Raw genomic sequence first — 21,846 nt, 5'->3', positions numbered from 1 at the left:
AATTAGCTACTCGTAGGCCTGGAAATTAATTGCACTCTCACTCAGTTACTTAGTTAATGGCATATGATATAATTAGTGCTGGCCTCCAGCTACATTTCATGCATGCATAAAATAATCTAAGATATGAAAGTCATGAATGAATAAGAGAAGAAGTAGCAGAAGTAGCAATTAAATGGCATCATTCCTTATAATAAAATATGAATTATTCACATATTGACCTTAACAGAAATAAATAAATATGCGTGTTGCTCTACAGTAAGTTTAAAACACACTGGATATATTCAAGAAACCAGAAATTAATATAAAAATATCCATAAAAAAACAACTTTGCACTCACAACAATATCACGGAATAATCCTTGCACCCACGAGAAATCAAATTACATCCCAAACATAATTTATATGAACTGAGATGACGAGAAATGGTTCATGATACAGTATTTGCACAGCTGCTTACCAGCACCGCGGACAGCGTCCTCATGATCAGAAATAACCTTATGAACAGATAAGTCACGTGGTTTCACCTTTAAAAGTTGCCACGCTCTCTCTCTACATTTCATCCATTGCATGTAGTCAGGTGAGGTTTACAGTGGGAGGATAAAAGGCGCATGTGTTCTGACTGTTTTGCACTCAAGGTGGAGTTTTCTGCCACATCACATCTCCACGGCGCGCAGTGCTGAGCCTGTTGTCCTGGAAAAGAGCAAAGCTGCCAGGAGCAGGAAGCGGCTGAACAACAACGGAAGCGAGATTGGTTTTGCTTTTTTGGGACAATTTCACCCCTACTTTGTGTAGAGAGGTGTCGGGGAAACATGCGTTCAACGCGCAGGTGAAATTTCTGCAAATTTAAGTTGTTCGCTGCTGCAACTTTTCAGCCTTTTGCGCTGATTCGGCCAAGGGTTCTCTTGCTTGTTGTTGTTTGATTCAGCCAGGATTCATAAAGATACTTTTTAAAATCTTTGAGAAATGTCTCGCAAGAAGGCTGTCAAAGGCAAAGCAACGACCAGCAGCCCATCTGGGGGCAGTCCCACCGGGAAAGGGACCGGGAAAGCTGCGAGGAGCAGCCCGGGCATTGTTCAGATGAACGGTGTGGTCCATCCCAGCAGACCCTCCATCAGCAACAGCAGCGAGTTTTATGACATCGCTTTCAAGGTAAGATGCCTGCTGCTGCCGTGCATGATAACAAACTGCAACTTATAGAATAAAAGTGGCTTGTGTTTTGTCATTTTACACCCCCAACAATATGAAATATAAAAGAAAAAAGGCGAAAGCCAAAGAGATCTGCACAGAGTAAATAATCTCACATATGTATCTCACTTTTTTGTTTCTCTTTTGGGATGAGCATACACGTTTGTGGTCTACTTTATTATTTGCCAGCGGTTGTTTTCCCGTTTTACAACCATCTTTATTCATTGAGCAGCAGCGAGCTCCTGACACCAGCTGTGTCAATAAAACGATCGATAACCTGGGAAGGTGCGCACCGCCCCGCAACAGCCAACAAACAAATCATTGGCGCAACTGGTTGAATGCATGTTTGCCTCAGCAGCACTGAGGTTTACCGGGTTTGCACTTAACAGTGTGCTTCACCTAACCACAATGTGTGTGAGTAGAGAACTGTCACTGTCACCACAACACAAAACGCAGACTCACACCCACAGATCCTCAGTGTGTAACTACTCCCAACATAGCTTCAAGGGACTTGTGCCACCTACTCCATGTTTTTGAAGCAGCTGTTTGATGTGAGTGCATGATGGCTTTGTCTTGCTCTTTTTTTTTGCAGAACAATTGAATTGATAGTTCAACCCAAGCTACTTCACAATGAACTGTAGATATTCCTGCCTTCTACCATTGCATCCTTGCATCAAATAGATTGATAATGGCAAATAAAGCTAGTACCATTTACATATTCAGGCAGAATTACAATCACATTTATTTCTAGATCTAGTTTTAATGTTAAGTTTGATCTTGCAAGGCCGTATCAAAAAAGATCCCCCCTCATTACGAGTGAAGCTTTGCTTAGATTTAACCTCCCTCATTCTGAGAAATGTACAAGAGCATGTCATTTGAATGTTATTCTGCATCAAATCAGTGGGGAAATGGATGCCTAGTGCCCCCTCATGAACACTTGTGCAAACATTTACACCCGTAGAGCTGTTTAATGGAGAATGCATGGGAGGAGTGATTAAAAATATAGATTTAAAGTAGAAAAGGGAACAAAGGGTGACATCTTCAGACACATTGCCCTTTGCCCCATTTTGTATCTGTTCAGTGACCCTGCAACATCCCTTGATTCCAACTTCTCTGCCTTTCATCTCCTCTCTGCTTCCTCTGTGCTCCCAAGAGGCATTTTTGGATTTCCATGGTCTAGAGCTCGCAGTCCCTCAGCTAACCTGATAACAGTAATCACATCAAACCTTTAACTTCATCACAGCTCGGACTAAAAAGAGAAATGCAGGCCTGTGTGTTCAGCATGAATGAAGCCCAAGTATGTCTGTTTATTGTACGTGCACATGTACAGTATACAGAGTGGATCTAGCCACTGGCAGCCATGATGAGCAGTCACACACTCATTCACGTACATCATCATTGGCTGAGCACCAAAATACCAGGACCAATATAGCCGAATGATTCAAATGTTCTGGATTTTTTTTCTCAATCAGAGCCTGATATAAAATTAAACATATAAAAGTGCCCTCTTGTTCATGCTCCTACATGGTTTTCGCTCTTTTTGCTGGCTATTTCGGTTTGGTTTGACATTTAACCTCATCGATCAGTCAGACAGCCTGGAGTTTTATTCGGTTGCACTTTTTTTGTGCGCCTTAGTTTTAGCCTCCCAGTCATTCCTTGCTGAGTTTTTCTTGATCTTGATTTCCTGTGCAGGTGATGCTGGTCGGAGACTCTGGCGTGGGGAAAACATGTCTACTGGTCCGTTTTAAAGATGGAGCTTTCCTGGCTGGCAGCTTCATCTCCACTGTGGGCATCGACTTTAGGGTGAGTTTAAATTACTGAAACCAAAACAACAAATCCGATGCATACATGCACACGCCAACGCACTTTCACCTTCAGGAATAGTACCTTTTGTAAAATGGGGTCATATATACTAGTGGGAGTTTTTATATGCCCTGGAGCTATGAGTATATCCTGTGTTAGAAATCTCACAAGATAGGATATTGATTTCTTAAATTAGTTTGACATACTTTAGTTTTTTTTTTTGTCTCCCTGGGTGATAATTGTGTCTGTCATGAGCCAGTTTTGTGGTCCCACATGAACAGCCAGGAAAGAACTTGTCCATCTTTTCTAATGATCACACTGTGTCTGTCCAAAAGATCAGAAAGGTGATCACTCAGAGCGGAAATAAGGGCCTCCCTCCCTCCGGCTTTACAGTGAACTCATGCACAGGGTCAGCTTCAGTAACAGCCCTGAGTGTTTGCTGGACTACTACTTTAAATCACTAGGCTTTTTCCTTTTTTTTAATTCTTAGCTTCTTTAGAAAACCCTACATTTGTGAAGTTACATATATTCAATTCTTGGCACTGTGTCTGTGAGGTGTTAAAAGTACTGCTGATTTAGCATTGCACTCTTCTGACTTTTGCCACGATGGACAGTTTAAAAATGAAAGTATCAAAATTGATGCAGCAAAGCTGGGGATATCAGCTTTTTTATTTCACACATTCATTTTTCTTGCCAAAACCCAGAGCCATGTAGAGCGTGTGCCCCATATACAAAGCCTGCTAACCACAATGGCCTGGGTTTGATTCTAATCTGTGGCCCCCTGCCCCCATTTTCCCCACCTTCCTGTCACTCTACAGCTGCTACTATTCAATGAAGGTTTAAGTGCCCAGAAGAAAAACCTGGTGCCTTGCTGTACTAACAACATCGACTAGTGGCTAAATTAGCCTTAAAGCAGAGATGAGTCATGGGCTGCAGAGGTCCGATAAGCTCACAACATTCCCAGATTATTTCATTTTTAAACTTGTAGTCGAAACCAATGTCAAATCCAGTGACATTACTTGAGGTTCACTCCTCAGAGATTTCAGTATTTGATGTCAGTGACCGTCGTCAGTGTTAAACTAACACACTTCCAGTTTTAACAGTGATGAGCTGCTCGCTGAGCCGATCACACATTCAAATTATGCCTTTTACTGCCTATCCTCCCTCATCACTTTTACCGCCTGTCAGTTGCTGACTCGTTCCTCCACCAATCTTTCTGAGCTCAGCATAAACTCTGTATGCGCATTCATTGCGACTTGTTCCTCCACCTGTCTCCTCCAATTGTCATTGTAGATGAACATGTATGAAAATGCTGTTTAAAGATCCAATGTTAACACCTTTTTTAAGTGTAAGTACAACATGAGATCCTTTATTCTCTTGGGAGGCATACTCACACGGCTGCCACTGTGTGTGTGTGTTAAACTAAAGTATCTAACCATTGTATAGCCCTGTGTGTGGGTTGGATGAGTTTGTGGGTGGATTAACAGTTGATTTATTTACTTATGTAACGTCTCTTATAACACTGTCTGTAGTCCCGGTGTACATTTAGGCCTATTGAAGCAGAGCAGAACCCTTTATCAGCTATCTTTGCCCTCTTTATTTACTACTGATGGAGAAAAAAGTACAAAACTCAAAGTTTAGTGCTTAGTCTGCTCTCTTGTCATATTGACTTATTATTTAATTGCAGTGTTGCACAGAGCTGTGTGACATGAATAATTTCATTATCATCCTCAAGGCTCCCATTCTCTTCTGCATGATTTCTTGTTCAATGGCTCCGTTTCTCAGTAAAAGCAAAAATCGACTTCACAGGACTTCCCGAGTCATGCTCGAGGTCGATATTGATGTTGCATTTTTCAGATATGTTAATCAGAATGCAGAGTTAAGGGCAGATATTTTCAGTTTTAGTATTAAAAACAGACCTTGCACCCAGTTTGAATACATGCGCTGCACAAATCTTATAAACTGTGTGTTTGAGAAGTTGAGAGACCAGGACTTTGTTGTGTAGGAAAACATGAATGTCCTTGGTGTTTATCTTCCCATGAAGGATACACAGAGAGAGACAGGGAAACAGGGAGTTGTTATTTTTAGGGAAAGACAGTTTGGATTCCTTTTTAGTCGGTGGGAAAGAAAAGCAATTTGTTTTGTATGGAGGTTTGATCCGGTTCCCACTTCAAAGCTGCAGCGATGGTATGTGTTCTTCACCCTCTTGTTTATTGTAGTCTCATCTCGCTTAAGCCTCAGCATGTTTTCAGGATTACAGAGCTGCACTGGTGCCTTGTTTAGGCTTAAAATACAGAGAGTCAGAATAATATCAGTCTATGCAAATTGCATTTGATTATAAAATCTTCCTCTAAAAAGATTATAAAGGCATAAAGAGGGAAAAACAAGATCGTGTCTTATCATATTAATGTATCTCGTTATATAATCTCAATACTTAGGTTCATTCCAACAAATTGCTGCAGGAATAACAGGAAAAAGTAGTTTATTCTATATGGCACATGTATTGCTATGACATTCAGACCAATTCAAGGCAATTGGATGTGTAATTACACCTCTATAGCTCTTTTTGTGAATCAAACCTAGAGGCACTGCTTATACAACAATTATTATCACAATTAAATGATAAATCTTCTCTTCCATATTACGCTGTTGCATGCAGATTGGACCTTGCGACTAAAATGTAAAACTTTTTTTAAGCCTTTTTATCAGAGAAGGTCAATTTTCACAGCAACTTAGAAAGAAATAATCTTTTTCTTGCTGAAGAAATGCCCAAATTTGCATAAATATGGGAATCTTGTTCAGGAGAGAATCAGAGAACACAATACACTTGCAAACTATGATGAAACATGACCAGGTCATCAGTTGCTATGGTAATGCAGGTGTTAACAAATGGGCAGGTAACCTGGGATGACCAGAGGTCTTTGTGCTTCAGTGCTGGCCGTTATCTTCTCTTTTTGCTTTGATCAGCAGGTCATAAGCAATATGTGAAAAGCTTCACATGGCTGTAAATTACTCCCGTTGCTTGGGCAAAATGTAACCTTTTGCTCTCTGGATGAAAAGAACGTGTTCTTCACACTGTAGTCCACTGTTTAATGTTATTGCGAAATATGGATTTGTAGCCTGTATGGACACACACGTATAAAATCACATTTATTTCTGCACTATACCACACCTAATGGCCCTATGTCACTTGTATTTTATACAGCTCCATGAAATCCCACGTTAGGTTCATGCCCTGCCTGTTGAAGTCAGCCATAGTCTATTTTTATAAAATAAATCAGGAGCAGCTTTGCAGGACTCTGAAGGGAAACCAGCCATTACTTATTAGAAGACTTCTTCATGCTTATCTTTTAATCGAGGTCTGGCTCTGCAGGGCACAGATCAACAGATTCATCTCTCTACCGCAGATAAAAAGACACATCCCATAGAGGCAAACTGCACATTTACTCATTGACAGGGGTATATTTTTTTAAAATTAAATTAGACATTTTTATCTATAAAGCTGTCAAAATAAGTGAAGATGTGCCACGGAAGAAATCTATCCAATCTGAAAGAGCCAAACAAACGCTAAATGGCCTAATACCAGTCTGATGACTTGTTTTCTTTTTCCCTTTATGGCAGCAAAACTACTCCACAGTTGCTGCAAAGAAAAAAAATACATGATCAAAGATAATTAGGCTTGAACTTTGTGTAGGTTTCAGACAGTAATTTTAGATTCATTAATTTTCTCATTAGTGTGACTGCTTTTTGGTTGAAAGTTGACATCATGCTTTGGTGGGTTTAGGATTCTTACTAAGACACATTATTATGTTTGTACTGCCAGCAGACACCATGAAAAGACTAAAACCAACAAAGCATTAGTCATTCTCTCAATAGTTTCCAACTCCCCCACCCCGTCTGTGTTACTCAGGCCTAAGCCCACTGATTCATACTGAAGATACACTGTGAATCTTTAAAAACAGGTCACACATTTCTAGTTAGATTTCTTTCCTTAAACAAGTCTCAGTAATTTCCCAAAAGAGATTAATTCAACTTAATTCAAACAGGAGTAAATAGTGCATTTGTTTAGGGGCTGTTTTCAACCTCAGATTATTACACACTTTGTAGTGAGCATTCACAGCAGCAGTATGGTGTGTGTGGGATTTACTTAAAATAAACTAAGTGCCCATGTTCATCATAACGAAGTAAGCGTGGCTCACTGTTGATTTATTTTAATTGTTTTTGGATGTTAAAGGTCCACTGTGCAAGATCTACGGTTCTCTATTTAAAGAATATGTTGAAATAAAATAAAATATGCATAACTATGTTTTCATTAGTGTATAATCACCTGAAAATAAGCATCATTATTTTTATTATCTTGGAATCCTTTATATTTACAGATGGCGCGGGTGCTCTTCCATGGAGTTCGCCAAGTTGAACCAACATGTTTCTACACTAGCCCAGAATGGACAAACCAAACACCAGCTCTATGTAGAGCCTTTTGCGTTTTTAGCATGTCTGCGCTTATTTCTTTCTTCTTCACATGAGGATGAAGAGGCTAAGAGCGCCAAATGCCACTAAATTCTACATACTGCTCCTTTTGCTGAATAGGCTTAAGTCTACAATGAAAATATTTGTTAGAAGGATCTATTCATTATTGGTTTTGATCGGTTGATAGATGACTGTTGACTAATTGGAAAATATATAACTAGATTTACCTTTTCACGCGTACTGCATGTGCAAGGAGCTTCGGTCTGTGACAGGAGCTGCCCTTGGTGCTGAACTCCTCCTCCAGACTGGGGTTCAACAAACTCCACACATGCCGTATAAAGCTACCAAACCTACTAATCTGACCAAACTCTTGATATATTAGACATGTCAGCCAGTCTATCTTAATCTGCTGTAATTAGATTTTCACACACTGAGGGACCAATATCAATTTTTCCATGCTGTAATTGTCTAAATCCATCATACTTTCAGTTTGCTTCATTTTTCTGTCACTTTCCTCTCCGGCATGCTATTTGGCATTTAGTGCATATTCTGGCTAAAAATAATGTGTTAGTGTTGTTTATTCTTTTTAATGTTGTAGCCTGAAGGCAAAACATTTTTTCTCACTTTCAACTAAATCCCACAGTAACAAATAGCAAATGGGAAGCTGGTGAATTTATCTTAGCTGTAAGCATAATGAGTCCTAGTTATTTACTGGAAAAACAGTATTGTCAGCTTCAGAGGGGATTGTTTCTCTGTTACTGGTCTTCATTTAAGGGGGAAAATGCCTAAAGGGCAATTTCTTCAAGAGTCAAAACGAGGACTATTAAGTGGAAGAGAGAGATAGAAAGTAGGGAAAGGAGAAGCCAATTAGCAGTGTATATATATATACAATACTCCAACAAGCCTTCACATCATTTCTGATCTGGCAGGAAAACAACCTTTGTCCCTCTTTTCCTCTCCCCACTCTACTTCACCTCATGACACTGGAAGGAGGTAATCCTTCAATCCCTCAGTTGACGTAAACGCAGTGGTGGGGAGAAGAGCAGCACTTCTCACCTCTACTGTGAGAGAAGTGAGCTGCTCCCAGCTGTCAGTTATGTCTGCTGCATCCCGAGTGACAGACCTCTTGTGCAACGACAGATTTCTCCTCTCTGGACATTAAAAAAAAAACAGCTTGTTGCCTGAAGAAGGCAGATCTTGAATGGTACCTGTATGGATGTATCATCACACTTTGGGCTATTTAGTTTCTAAGGTTGGGAATGTCAGTTGTCAGAGTCACCACTTTGTTATTTTACTAATCAGTTCAAGCAGATAAACAACTCTTTTCTCCCTTTTTGGGCCATTCTGCACTTCAGTGCTTCAGTACATGTGTGTGTGTGTGAAGTTACGTGACACTCTCTCTGAATGAGATGCATGATCACCCTTGACCACAGTGACAATTTCTCTCCTGCTCCTGCTTGATGTATGAGCAAAATGTAAAATAGATCAGCTCTTGTGTGATCGCTGCCACAATATTTAAATTTTCACAATGAACTAGTCACGGATAATCTGTCCCTTGAAGATGAATAGATAGTTATATCTTACATTCTGGGCCTGAAGTCAGTCACCACCGAGCACACTCTGCAGCCTTTAACAGATGGAACATCACAATAATCACTGGAGGAGGGAGGCACCCTTCTCCAATGATTTACCTCAAGCACTCCGTCTACGAGTACTCCATTAAATGTCCCAGACAGGTTTAAGAGACATGGATCACACCGGGCATACTAATTCATCTCACCCTGTTTGTAGCCTGTATTGTACACAAGACCTTTATCTTAATGATTTACCATTGCAGCGCTACTAGAAGCAGATTTGAGAGCAACTGTGGCTCACTCGGATTCAGTTGAGGTTGGTTGTTTTTAGCTACGTTAGAGGCATGGCTCTGCGGATGGCAATGTCAGTCAGTTGGTCAGTCCACCACTTTGTGGACTCAAATATCTAAACCGCTTACTGGATTGATTGCCATTGCTTTGGTGATCCTCTAACTTTTTCTCAAGGTTCTCCGGGAGGTTGACTTTTATGGTTTTGAGTGAGATATTTCAGCAACTACCTGATAAATTGTGATGAAATTTCAGGGTGAATTGCATTCAATGTAGTGATCCCCTGACTTTTAATATGGTACAAACGTTTTCTGCCATTTTGCTTCATGATCAAACAAATTCCCATCAGCTTGCTGATTAGCAAAACTATTGTTGACTATTATTCGGTTCCTTCTCAACAAGCAACAACAAGCAATCAGCTGCTAGATTGGAAAATCACAACAATAGTAATGAAAAACTTTTATTGTTATAACATTTCAAAAACTTGTTACAAAGTGCTTTATATAAAATCTATCAACATATCAAAAATATTGAAATAATACAAAGTATGAGCAACATAATAAAAGTACAGAAAGATAAAGAATATAAATAACTATATATATCAATACTATCCTTTCTTCATTTACACTCATGACTCCTTTGTGTGTCACAGGTTGGACCTGAAGTTTCACACCTCGCTAATGGAGTTGAAGCATGTAGAATCAAGTTTCCATTTCACAGCAGGAGAGTTTCACTCATAACAGACTGCCCATTGATTCAGATTTCACTTTCATCTGATGTTATTTTTGGGTGTACTCAATATGTATGTGGGGGTGGGGGGCAATGAATCAGGCAACTGCAAAATTGTTTTCTAGGATAACTAGGATGAGGATGCATTTTGGCACTGTGCTCCTGCATTTAAGAGCATTGCAGCTATTAGCCTGAGAGAGGATTCAGAAATCTTCGACCTTCACCAATAGCCTGGTCAAGACACGTTCAGTCTCATGCTAACTCAGGATCAAAGCCAGAATAATGCTGACAGGGTAAATAAAGAGGGTACCCACTCTGAATTTGATTATCATTTATTTTTGTACAGTAATGAGGCATAAATCTCCATTTATTTCCACACTAAAGATGCAGCAGCTTTATAGTTGCTCGTGTCCATTGACCAACATTGTCTTGCATCAGCCATCAGCAATGACTGATTTATAATTTAGCAATTTATCTATCTATGAACAGAGTCTACTCTTTAATAATTTAGCCAAGTCTAGAATTATTATTCAGGCTGTGTGTGTGTGTGTGTGTGTGTGTGTGTTTGCATTTCCATGGCAGTGAGGATGGGTGTGTTCCACCTGTCGGTGCAGAGAGCAAGGAGAAGAGACAGAGGCAGCGACAGACAAGGGGCAGGAAGGGTTAATCAAGTCATAGAGGGGCAGAATTGGCTGTAAATCTTATAGTCTAATAACCAAAGAAAAGGTCGGCATCTTGGCAATACTCACCAATACACACATACATACATGAAATATAATGAGGAGTTGGAGGTGTTCTGAATATTCCTGCATATATCACGCTATAATGATATACTCAGTGACCTTAAAGCATAAATAATATATAATATGGAAGAAGGAAGCAGCTGTTTCTATATATCTCATTTACCCGAGTTTTTCATTTAGCTTTGAGTTTGTTTAGATTCATCACCACTCTCTCATTTAATGACACACTGGAGTGACTGAAATAGAGGTCTGCAGTTGATGTTGGACACTAATAATTCAACCTACAGTACACAGTCTGATTGACATAAGCAAAGCCAATATTATTGCCTGATTTTAGCTCAGTTATTACTGTAACTAATTGTATTTTCATTATATATTAAGTCCCAGAAACCTTTGTGATGTCTTCATATATTTGTTTTGTCTGAGCATCAGTCTAAAACCTAAAGAAATGCAAGTTGACATATATAAAATCATTTCTCTTAATGAGAAACGGAGAGAAACTCTAATTTGAGATGCTGAGACCAGAGATGTGGTCAGCATTTTGGATAAAAACTGACTTTAATGATAAATTGAAATATTAGCTTATTGTAGATATATAAAAATTGAGACAGATTTCCCACTCAGTATGTTGGCTCTTTAATAACCAAACTTAAGGGATCCCTATCAAAATGTGTTTTTAGTATAGATGTTTATAAATCAAAAAATAAAGATTAATATTGTTATTTGCCTCTAAAAAAAACCCAACCAATATTTGGGGCTTTTACACACTCCGAAACTAAATAAAAAGAAATCTTAAAAGGAAGAGATGCATTTAATGTTAAAGGAGGCCACAAACGTGTGTGGTAAAGCTGTATTTTATTGCTTTACCGCTGTATTTTATGTCCTTTGTCGTAGTCATGTCACGTGAAAATCGAAGCTGTAAACACTGATTACTTGCCTGACCTCTGACCACCATAATGCCGAGCCAATCATCCCATCTAGACGTGCGATTCATCACAAAGGTTGCACTTTCTGTGGTTTGGACAACCTCTGGTAAACAGTGTTTTATGGTCTTGCTGGAAGACTAAGACCTTGCTGCGTGGTCAATAGCACTGATAACAGCTTAGTGGCTAAATGGGCTGAAAATGTGTTAGATAGTCACTTCACTGATTTCAGCTGAGCTCACAGGGGTGAGGAAGAGAATAAATGAGATTATTTTTATTTTGATTACCTTTCTGGGAAGATGAGGTTATTGTGGAAAACACACTGGGTACGAGTACATTAAAGCTGAGAAAGGAAACTCTGTATGTGTGTGAATAAGCATATTCACTAGGTAAGGACATTAAACATTAAAAGAATGTGAAATATGATACATTATGAACTATGAATCTCTCCAATAATAGATTATTGATGGCAGATGGATGTCTGTCTCACTTGTGTTAAATCACAAAGTGAGATACTGGTGTGGTTTCCGTCAATACTCAACAGATGCGACAGCTGTTAATGAACCAGGGGACATCAGGGCATGCAACTCTTGTTATGCTCTCTCCATCACACACACACACACACACACACACACACACACACACACACACACACACACACACACATTGTCAGCTGTCTCTCTTACGTCACTGTTGGCAAATAATGTTCATGCAAACTGGCACCGTCTGCTGACTAGTCACCATGTTTTGGGACGCGTGCGATATGTTCAAATGCAGGCAGTGTCTCTGTGAAGCTCACAAGTCATTTTCTCCAATTAGTGAGAGAATGTAAAACATGAACTGCAAAAGAGAAACATGTGGATAACTGAGGTGTGTTCATCTGTGGAATAAAGCTGCACTGATTTTTCAATAAATCAATAAGTTGATTAAAAGGAAATCAATCATTGACTCTTTTTTTTATGTCTTAGTCTTTTAGAAAATGTTCATCTACACCACTTGTAAAAAAGAATTAGAGGGACTTTGCCTTTTATGCCAAAATAAACCGTTTGACAATGTGATGAAATTTGCTGTGTGCAACTTTCACTGTTTTTTTTAGATACCAGACGATTAATCGAGAAAAAGATTAATCGCAAGTTGTAGCCCCTTGGGTGAAACTCAATAGATAGGGCTTGAACACGCAGACACACACACACACACAGCGTGCACACACAGACACACTCTTGAAAGCCGAGTGAGCCTTCATCCTTTGTACCATTGACTCATGAAGCAGTCCATCCTTAGCGATGGCACTCTGAAATAGATGAAACGAGGACAAGCGTGATATGAATCACTTTACATTTATCTCTGACTGGAAAAGGCTCAATATATGTGTGCGTATGTGTGTGTGTGTGTGTGTTATACACTCCCAAACACTCACTGTGGGTTGCTCTTGACTTCAGTGCACTAACATCATAGCTGACGTCTGTTGTTTGAGACTTTTTAGACGCATAATTATACTCTGCATGTTGAAGTGTCTGTTTAATGGCTGAAAATCTCTTTGTTCACAGCAACATGAGGTCATCACCTTCAGACCGCATGTTTTTGAGAGAGTGACTCACGCAACAAGTGGATGCCAGTCACCGTGTTTTACTGCGACTCAGTTGGAGCCAAGAGCTAGATGCTGTTTGGTACGAGTGTATTTGCATACTCTTGATTTTAATTTTGTTCCAGTGTTGTTAAACACCCAGCGGCTGATTTTGATGGAATTGTGTGTTTGAGTCTCTCCAACTATTAACAAAAGGCGATGATTGATAACTTCATTTATATCAGAGATGAGTGTTTCTGATGCTGGGGACACAGAGAACTGAGCATTTCTGTTTGCCTGTAGACATTGTGCCTGTTCTCTTTGTGTACATATCATACATTATAAGGCTTTAAAGAACTGTTTGTCTTAAGTATAGAAAATCTAAAACACCACATGTTGACTTGAGTTCTTGTTGTCCCATGTTTAAACCTTCACTAAAAAACAAATGTCTCCCCACAGGACAGTATAACTTGACCCCACTTTATTTAAGCCTTTAAATTTGGCTCCAGTAAGTATTTACCTGCCGACACCATTATGAAAAGAGCTGGGAAATCAGACAGCAGGGAGAGAGGCAGCTCTGGCATGTGAGAGGACGATAACAGAGCCATCATAGAAATCAAAGCGGTGACTTGGTGATTACATCTTCTTCTCTGAAAGCTTCCGCTCCTCTTTGATACTTCCTCTGTCATTGTGCATGTCACTGGCAGTCCATTGCCTCATTCATGAAGGTTTTTATCCATCTTGTCGTTCACTTTCTTTTCTTTTCCCTTTTTCTAATAGTTAGTGAAGGGATGGCTGACTGATTTCTCCATTATCCACTCTCTCTCACATGCCAGCCAGCCTGCCTGCCCTCTCTGAGTGGGTGCAATTAAAGTGCCAAGCTTGATCATGCCGTCAAGTGGCAGTAATGTTTTCTTCTGGTTGAAAATGAATTGAATTAAGATGAAGTAGGCACTACATTCATAGTCAGAGGTGCAATAAAACTGATGTGTGTTGATACGTATATGTGACCTTCACTTAAAGCTGGATCGTCAGTAATTGTTTTAGTGCCTCTGATTCTATAATTAGAGCTGAGATGTTCTGTTGTGTTGACAACCATAACCCTCCCCATCTCTTACTACATTAAAAGTTGTCAGGCACTCAGCTTCACTTGGCTGTTTGTGTGTGTGTGTATTTGGTGGGTGTTCACTTCTGCCTGGGGAGGTGTTTGTAATTAATGAAAAGCAGCTTTGCCACCTGCTGCCCTAATGTCACTGGGATCTGGAGAGGTGAGCCCTGAGGAGCACCATGAATATTTAATCAAGGCATGAAAGAGGTGGGAAGTGGCTTGTTGGAAAATGTCTGATGAGACACAGAAATGTTAAAGAAACATAAAGCGAGGGGAGATGGACGAGGTGCCTGTACAGAGAAACAGAAGCTGGGAAGGATAACAGATGGATGAAGTAAATGGCTAATAGATTTTGACACTTTTTTTCATAAAGTTTAATGATATTAGAGACTTGCTCAAAGCCTGAGCTTGTCAGTTGATCTTATGAAGCGGATAATCTGTGCCATTTACAGTTTGCTGTGCTGAATTTCCCTTTTATGTCAGTTATGTCTTTAAGTTAATAGCTCTGATATCATCCCACAAACTCATTTCACAGCTGCAATTCCTAATTAAAACGGAATAATCAATAATAGCAACAAAAAGTAAATAATAAACAAAGAGACAAACACAAGTAGAACTTTTAAAACTGATTTATGTAAACTGCAAAATTAGAAACACATGAATTATGCAAAGCTCAAATTCCTTCATACATCACAGGTTGGACATAATAAGTGTTAAAGATCCCATGTGGAGTTTTCCTGTTTACATTCAGTGCTATTCACACTTTTACTACTGCAAGAAGAAAAAGCTGCTCCATAGCACTACTAGTGGCCGAAAGCTCCACAGGGTACCTTTAAATCAACATTAGCATTCAGTACAGTCATCACAACCTGAACTCAATAACACTTAATTCTCCACTTGTAATTGGACTGTATGTAGGGGCATTTCAGTGAAGTCTATCCAAGTATAGATTCCTTTGCTGCCTAGCAGAACTGATGTAGACTGAACTCAGTAGGCTAAGCCAGAAGACGGGATGTTGATTAAGATAAAGTGGTTTGTTTTTCATTTAACGCTTATTTAAGGTTATCATTTTCTAAGTTTGAGGTTTGCACAGGTCAGTGCGTATTATAGTGCGAGTTTATAGTTTTGAGAGAGTGGTGCATGATTTCAGAAAATGTGTCTCAGCAGTTGAGGAAAAAACTGTAATAGATCTGATCAACATATGTGTTGGCAGATATTCACTGGAGAAATCTGTGATCATACTAGACCAAAATAAATAAAAAGTCTCTTCTCTGAGAAAAATTAGAGAAGCCGCAGAGAAGAGAGAGAGCACGAGTCATTTATAAGTTGGCCATGCTTGTGGTGGCTAACTTTATACTGGATGTGTATTCATGTATTTGTTTCTGAGCGCCAGGGGAGGAAAACTAGAAGGAAAAAAAAACATTTAGTAAAATCTGAAGGACAAACAAGAAACGTTGAAGTTCCAGCCAACAGCTTGCCCCACAGGCTGCTCTGTCCTGTGAGTCAACCGGAGGAGATTAATCACCATCACACATGGTCGCAGCCAACCATACACAACCATATACTGTTGTGCTGCTGTTTGATTTGTATCACGTTGTTGTGTGTGTCTGAAAAGATCCTAGAGAAACGCTTCAGAGGTCAAGGCTCCCCCTCACAGCATTCAGCTGAATAATGGATCTGTGTAACAGCATCACAAAGTGCTGTGTGCTTGTGTTTGTGCGTATACACCTAAGGGAAGGTTTGGATCATAAGAAGCATCTATGTCAGTGTGAGGATGTTGCTACAGGTAAAAGATAAAATACAAACAGGAAGTAGTTTCAGTCTGAAACATGGACTCATGTAAAAAGAGCAAAGTGATCCAGGTAAATCAGTAACTTACCCCTGAGTCCTTGAAGCACAGTTCTGAAAAGTGGTCAATGGTAAACAAATTGTCACAAGGTACACTATACCTGGATTGTATGCTTGTGTGTAAGCACACATTAAACAACGCTCTCTAGTGCCTGATGATGTTGCAATGTAAATTTTTTGTTTTTGCAGCAGCCCTCTTGTTTTACCACTGCTGTGGTCTCATAGAAATATCTGGGGAAGCTTGTGCTTTTTGCAGCAGTGGAGCTGTCTTTGCGAAAGGACCCTAAAGCCCACTGCTCTTTCAATTAGTCTCTGTTTTCAACTTCACCAGATTGCTCAAGTGAGAAAGTCAATAATAGGAAGGTCCTGGCTGTTACACTGACAGTCAGCAGACGTTGCTATTTCAGACAGAGCTATGACTGATGACCGCAAAAAACCTCCCTTAGTCTTAACCCCGTATATCCTCCTTGAACTCCTAGAGCAAGGCTGATATCAATACGTATTCACTTATAGTGGTATGATAGCTTCAATTTAAATTCACTTTTTTAAATTACATTTTTACAAATTACACAAGTTTTCAAGTAAATGTTTTGTAATTTATTTATGTTGATAGTTTCCCAGCTTTGCAACTAATTGAGCATACGGGCAATTGACAATAGTCCAAATCATTGTTACCACATGAGCTACAGTCAGCAAGGACAGCCTGTACAATGAATTAAGCCCACAGTGTCTATAGGTTGCATTATGTGTGTGTCTGGTCCCAAAGTGATTTATTGCACTATCTCTGTCTCCAAGAAAATATCTAGTGCATCTTAATTGAAAGTATTTGTAAAAGAGAGTCTTGTGGTGTAAAAATGCTGACAAAGCACGAGGAGAGGAGAGGAGAGGAGAGGAGAGGAGAGGAGGTGCACATGGTATAAAACTTAGAAAAATACTTAATGAATTTGCAGGATCTTTGCAGCAGTGTGAAGATATGTCTTTATTTATCAAGTGTTTAATTTACACTAAACATTTCCAGCTTATTTTATCTGCAAATTTTTCAATTATTGAGTTAGGATTGCATCCATAACGTGTAACAGCCATGTGTGAAGGGGGTAATCTTGTCATTGCCAAACTTCCACCAAAAATTAGCTGATAAAATGAGCGCCGCTCTGCAGGAAGGGTGAGTGAAGAGGTTGATTGTGTGTGCGGGTACACTACGTACGAGTGTGTGCATAATGCCTTGTCAGCATGACTTAGAAAACTTGACAGCTGGGTCGGGCTGCAGACTATATCCCCGTCTCCACTTCTTTTGCTTGTTTACCTCCTTGCTTTGATTTCTGACGTGTGCATTGAGACCATATGCATCAGTAAGCTCTAGGAGCAAAACGAAAAGACAATGAGGAACGGCGCTATATAACCCCTTTCTCATTATTTTTATCAATACTGTACATTTGTCATATACAACCTTCTTGGGGCCATCATGCTCCTGTTCTTTGCCTCATGCCGCTGCCATTAATGTTTTATTGGCTCACACTTCACTGTGCCCTCTGAAAGCTCCTTGTGCATTTGTAATTTATGAATCTCGTGAAGTGCTGTTAGAGTCATTCTGTACTGACTGTACCTTCTCACTCATGTACTTTTGGGCGGAAAAGATAGGGCATTAAATAGCTACCATTCAGTGTCTGACTGGTAAGTAGAGCAGTTTGTATTCGAAGATGCACTCTGTTTGGGGGTGTTTGGTAGAGCTGAGGGAATGAAATTGACCTGAAAGTGGTGCATGCTTCTCTGTAACTACACAGAACAGAACAGAGCTGTGTCAGCTTGTAAGATGTTTAAGGTTGAGGACGTTTTTCAAGCAAAGTGTTGTTGGAAGTATGATTGACAGTGTGTAATTAACAATACCTTAATTCCTCGTCTTACCACGGTAGACTTAGTCATATAAGCTGCTCAGATACTTTTTATCCTGCTCAGTCCACCCTCTCTGTTCTCATTAAATCTGTGTTATTATGTCCTGTTCTGGCTGATTTCATGTATTTCCTCTAAACAAATCCAACATAATTATTAGTGCAATCAAGAATGTCTAACCACCCAAAATCCTCACCACAGAGCTATCATGGGCCTCTTTTCTGGGTCACTAAATATTTATGAAGCACATTGTGAGTTTGTTTTTAGTCTTTTGAGACTCTGATTCCTATCAACTAGCTTGCAGCTTGCCTGTGAATATGTATGAGATTCCTCCTTTGTGACTCTCAGAGAGGTAAATCAACCGAACACATCAACAAAAACCGTATCTGTTACGAAGCGCTCTGCTGGTGGATTAACAGCATCTTGTCAGAGTTGTATATCTTCTGCTTCTTCTTGGGGATTGGGGGAATTAGAAGGTTAGCAGCAGCTCTCAAAAACAACTTAGAAGTGATGATAGTTGGGGGGAAGGCTGAGTGTTGCCATCGCACCAGGTGATGTAATCCACATTAGTGTAAGGAGGACTACATGTGGGTCACTTAGGAACATCTTGACCTCCTCTTTTCTACAGTAGCCACTAGCTCACACAATGCATGTGGTGAAAATGATGTGTTGATGTAAATGTCTAGGTAATAAGATGCCTGCCTTCCAGTTGATACGCACAGTCGTTCATTATACAAGAATTTTCTATAGAACTCAAATGATTAGTTGATCAATCCACTGACAGAAAATTAAGGCAACAATTTGATGATAAATTGGTTGTTAGGGTCATAATTGTTTGATTGATTGCCAAGAAATGTTTTACATTGCTTAGTCTACAAGATGGACCCAACTGATGTTGATGACCTCTGAATTCCCCCATAGTGCCACTACAGTGTTGAATTTATTGGATGGATTGCAATGAAATGTGTTATAGATACTACTCGAGTGATTCATCTAGTGCCACAAACAGTTTTTCACCTGGGTGCAATGTCTCAACATCAGACAGATTGGCAATCCTTTATTTATTTATCCAACACTTTGGAAGCTGTACTTTGTGTTTAGATCTGATGTGCAAATTTGAGCATGCTAACATGTTAAACAACCTTACAGAGCTGACATGGCAGTAAACTTTTTGTCTTGTCAGTCAGGCTACTTATGATAGTAAAATGAATATCATTGGCCTGATGTTTGGAGAAGACTAGGAATTTAAAGACACCACATTAGGCTCAGGAAAATTAAAATAATCCTTTTTCACCATTTTATGATGACAAAAAAGTAAACAGGGAAGTTGAGGATGTGTTGAATTGGTCCTCCACCGTAGATCAATAAGATGTAATGCTCCTCCGGTTGTTGGAACAGGAATGATGCTGATTAATGAGGTGAAGGCCTGAGGGCACAAGGCAGTACCACATCTCAAAACTGATTAATCTATCTGAGTTACATCTTGACTTAGGTCAGATGCGGAAATGTGTTACAGGTACAAGCTGTTCCAAATAGCAACAATTTTAGAGTCACGTTAGCAGAAATAGAGATTCTTGTTCTTAAAACTGATACTGAAAAAAGATCCCAAATGAGCATACAGCACATTTTGCACATTCAGGAGCAGCTCTATGTTACATTCAATCTATTATTTCTAACCGGAAGCAACTTCTGCCATCATTTCAACTGGATTTAATTTGATGGTAGGTCGTTTAACCTTTGTCTATCTAGCCATCGAGGCAGAGTCGACCTCTGACCTGTGAAACTGCATGTCTATTTGGCTGAGCTGTGTTGTTGTGTGGTGGAACAGATCGACGCTGAGATCAGAGGAATGTCTCCTTAAGATGGAGAGATGAAGGGAGGCGAGGAGGGCAAGAGGGGTTAATCCTCAGGAGGAAAGAAGCAAGGCTTCATCAAAAGAGGCCAAAGTGAGGTGGAGACTTGCAATATTGATGGAAAGAGAAGAGGCAAGTGTGATTGGTAGATGAGAGGAAGAGTGTTCAGACAGGTGTTTCACACCTGAAGTTGTTTCTCTCATACACCATAAAAGTTACTACTAGTTGGAAAAAAGGTTTTAAATTTAGGTACTGTCACTTATGATTTCTTGCTTTCATTTCCAGAATAAAGTCCTGAACATTGATGGAGTCAAGGTGAAGCTCCAGGTAAGAATATGTCCTGACAGTCATCAAACAACCATCTATAAGAATCACTGTCAAGAGGAAGGTGTCAACCAAATAAGAACCAGACTCTAACCCCTGAGGCATTGTAGCTACCTGTCATATCATGTTTCCACCCCCTCCATTGTAACTTTAACAGCGCCTGCTATTTATCTAGCTGATGCATGTGCCTGATCTCACAAGATGAAGTAGAGATTTGTTGATGGCCTTATTTTGTGAGGACATCAATGATCTTGATGCAGTAACTACCTAAAAGGCTGTTGGGTTTTCTGCCCCACTCCATGCTTCTTTCACTGTCTTAAGAATTGATGTCCATACTGAGAACAACTCGGCATTGTTGTTTGCTTGATATTTCTGTCAAACAGAGCAAGTAATTATGTGAATCTTCCCTAACAATATTAATTAGGGGTTGATTGAAGCTGCTGTAGCAGGCCTTTGCCCTGCGATGTATTCATTTGGGGTTAATTGACTCAAAGTCAGTTTGCAGAGCAGCTTGTAGCCTACAAACAGAAAGAGAGACTGAGTTATCTTTCCTCCTGTAATTGCCATTCTTCATTACTGCCACTTGGTTCCTAGGGGGCCAGTTGCCCCAGGAGACAATCAGAAGGCAGAAGCAGCATCAAAGCTGACACGTCTTGGAGAGAAAAAGAAGAAAAGAGTGTCCAGAAAACAAATGCTGAAAAAATATCAAGGGATTCAAAAAAACAAGTGCAGGGTACAGTCTACCTGCACAGGCCTGCTCTAAGGAGAGAGCCAATGTAATTGCCATTGGAGGCAAATTGTGAGATGAGAAAAAAGAAGAACTTAATTAGCCTTTTCCACTGAGGCTGGACAATGAGATGAATGGCATCAACCACAAAAGGATTCATATTCAATATTCTGACCCTGACTGAGCTAAACATTAAGAATGATGGGAAAAATAATAAATACAATATGTGCTGTGCCCTTAAATCTACACTAATCAATATTTCTATGTTAACAATGGATCGAATTACTATGAGTAATGTAAAAGATGGTTGCTTGTAGTAATAAATTCACAGAGAATAATCACCATATCTTGTTCCCCTTAGTGTGTTCCCTAAACCCACTGTATGCTACCTGCCCAGCCCAACAAATGACAAAATGAAAAGAATTAGCCCTTAGCAGGTGCACATAGTGAAGCATTAGGGAGCTAAATGTGCCAGATACGTCCCTCAGGAATTGGTCGAGACTAAAAACAGCTTAAAAAGAGAAAATATTGGACTTGCATTAATCAGGTGGAAGCAAACATGACACCTAATTAATGTCTGTTGGATGTGTACATAGGTAATGGCTTGCTGAGTTTGCCATAATAACTATATGATATTAATATGTCAATGTTGTGTTTACAGCTTGCTGCGCTAGCCCCAAATGGCCACAAAAATCTATAAATGCAGCTTTAAGTACAGATCTGCTCTGTGCTTAATTCTTAAAAACACTGTTCAGTATCAATTTCCATATCCCAGACTTCATAGGAGTAAATTAAATGGTCAGTTTCATAATGAGCTTCAG

The 21,846-nt window shown here is 39.6% G+C and overlaps 1 protein-coding gene across 2 annotated transcripts in view; it reads left to right on the top strand.

The window, feature by feature from the left end:
- Nucleotides 1-432: 432 nt before the first annotated feature.
- LOC104933649 (ras-related protein Rab-26) overlaps nt 433-21,846 on the top strand; it is a 48,405-nt gene continuing 26,991 nt past the window's right edge. Inside the window, exons 1-3 of one of the 2 annotated variants that reach the window (XM_027285607.1) lie at nt 433-1,148; nt 2,877-2,987; nt 20,260-20,301. In XM_027285607.1, the coding sequence (XP_027141408.1) occupies nt 963-1,148; nt 2,877-2,987; nt 20,260-20,301 (339 nt within the window). In that variant the 5' untranslated portion in view covers nt 433-962. The remainder of the gene's footprint in view (nt 1,149-2,876; nt 2,988-20,259; nt 20,302-21,846) is intronic. The other variant, XM_019254011.2, reaches the window with a different exon arrangement.

The sequence above is a fragment of the Larimichthys crocea genome, chromosome XII (genome assembly GCF_000972845.2).
Source record: "Larimichthys crocea isolate SSNF chromosome XII, L_crocea_2.0, whole genome shotgun sequence".
Lineage (NCBI taxonomy): Eukaryota > Metazoa > Chordata > Actinopteri > Sciaenidae > Larimichthys > Larimichthys crocea.
Note: the sequence above shows the minus strand (reverse complement) of the source record. Positions and strands in the feature narration are given on the sequence as shown.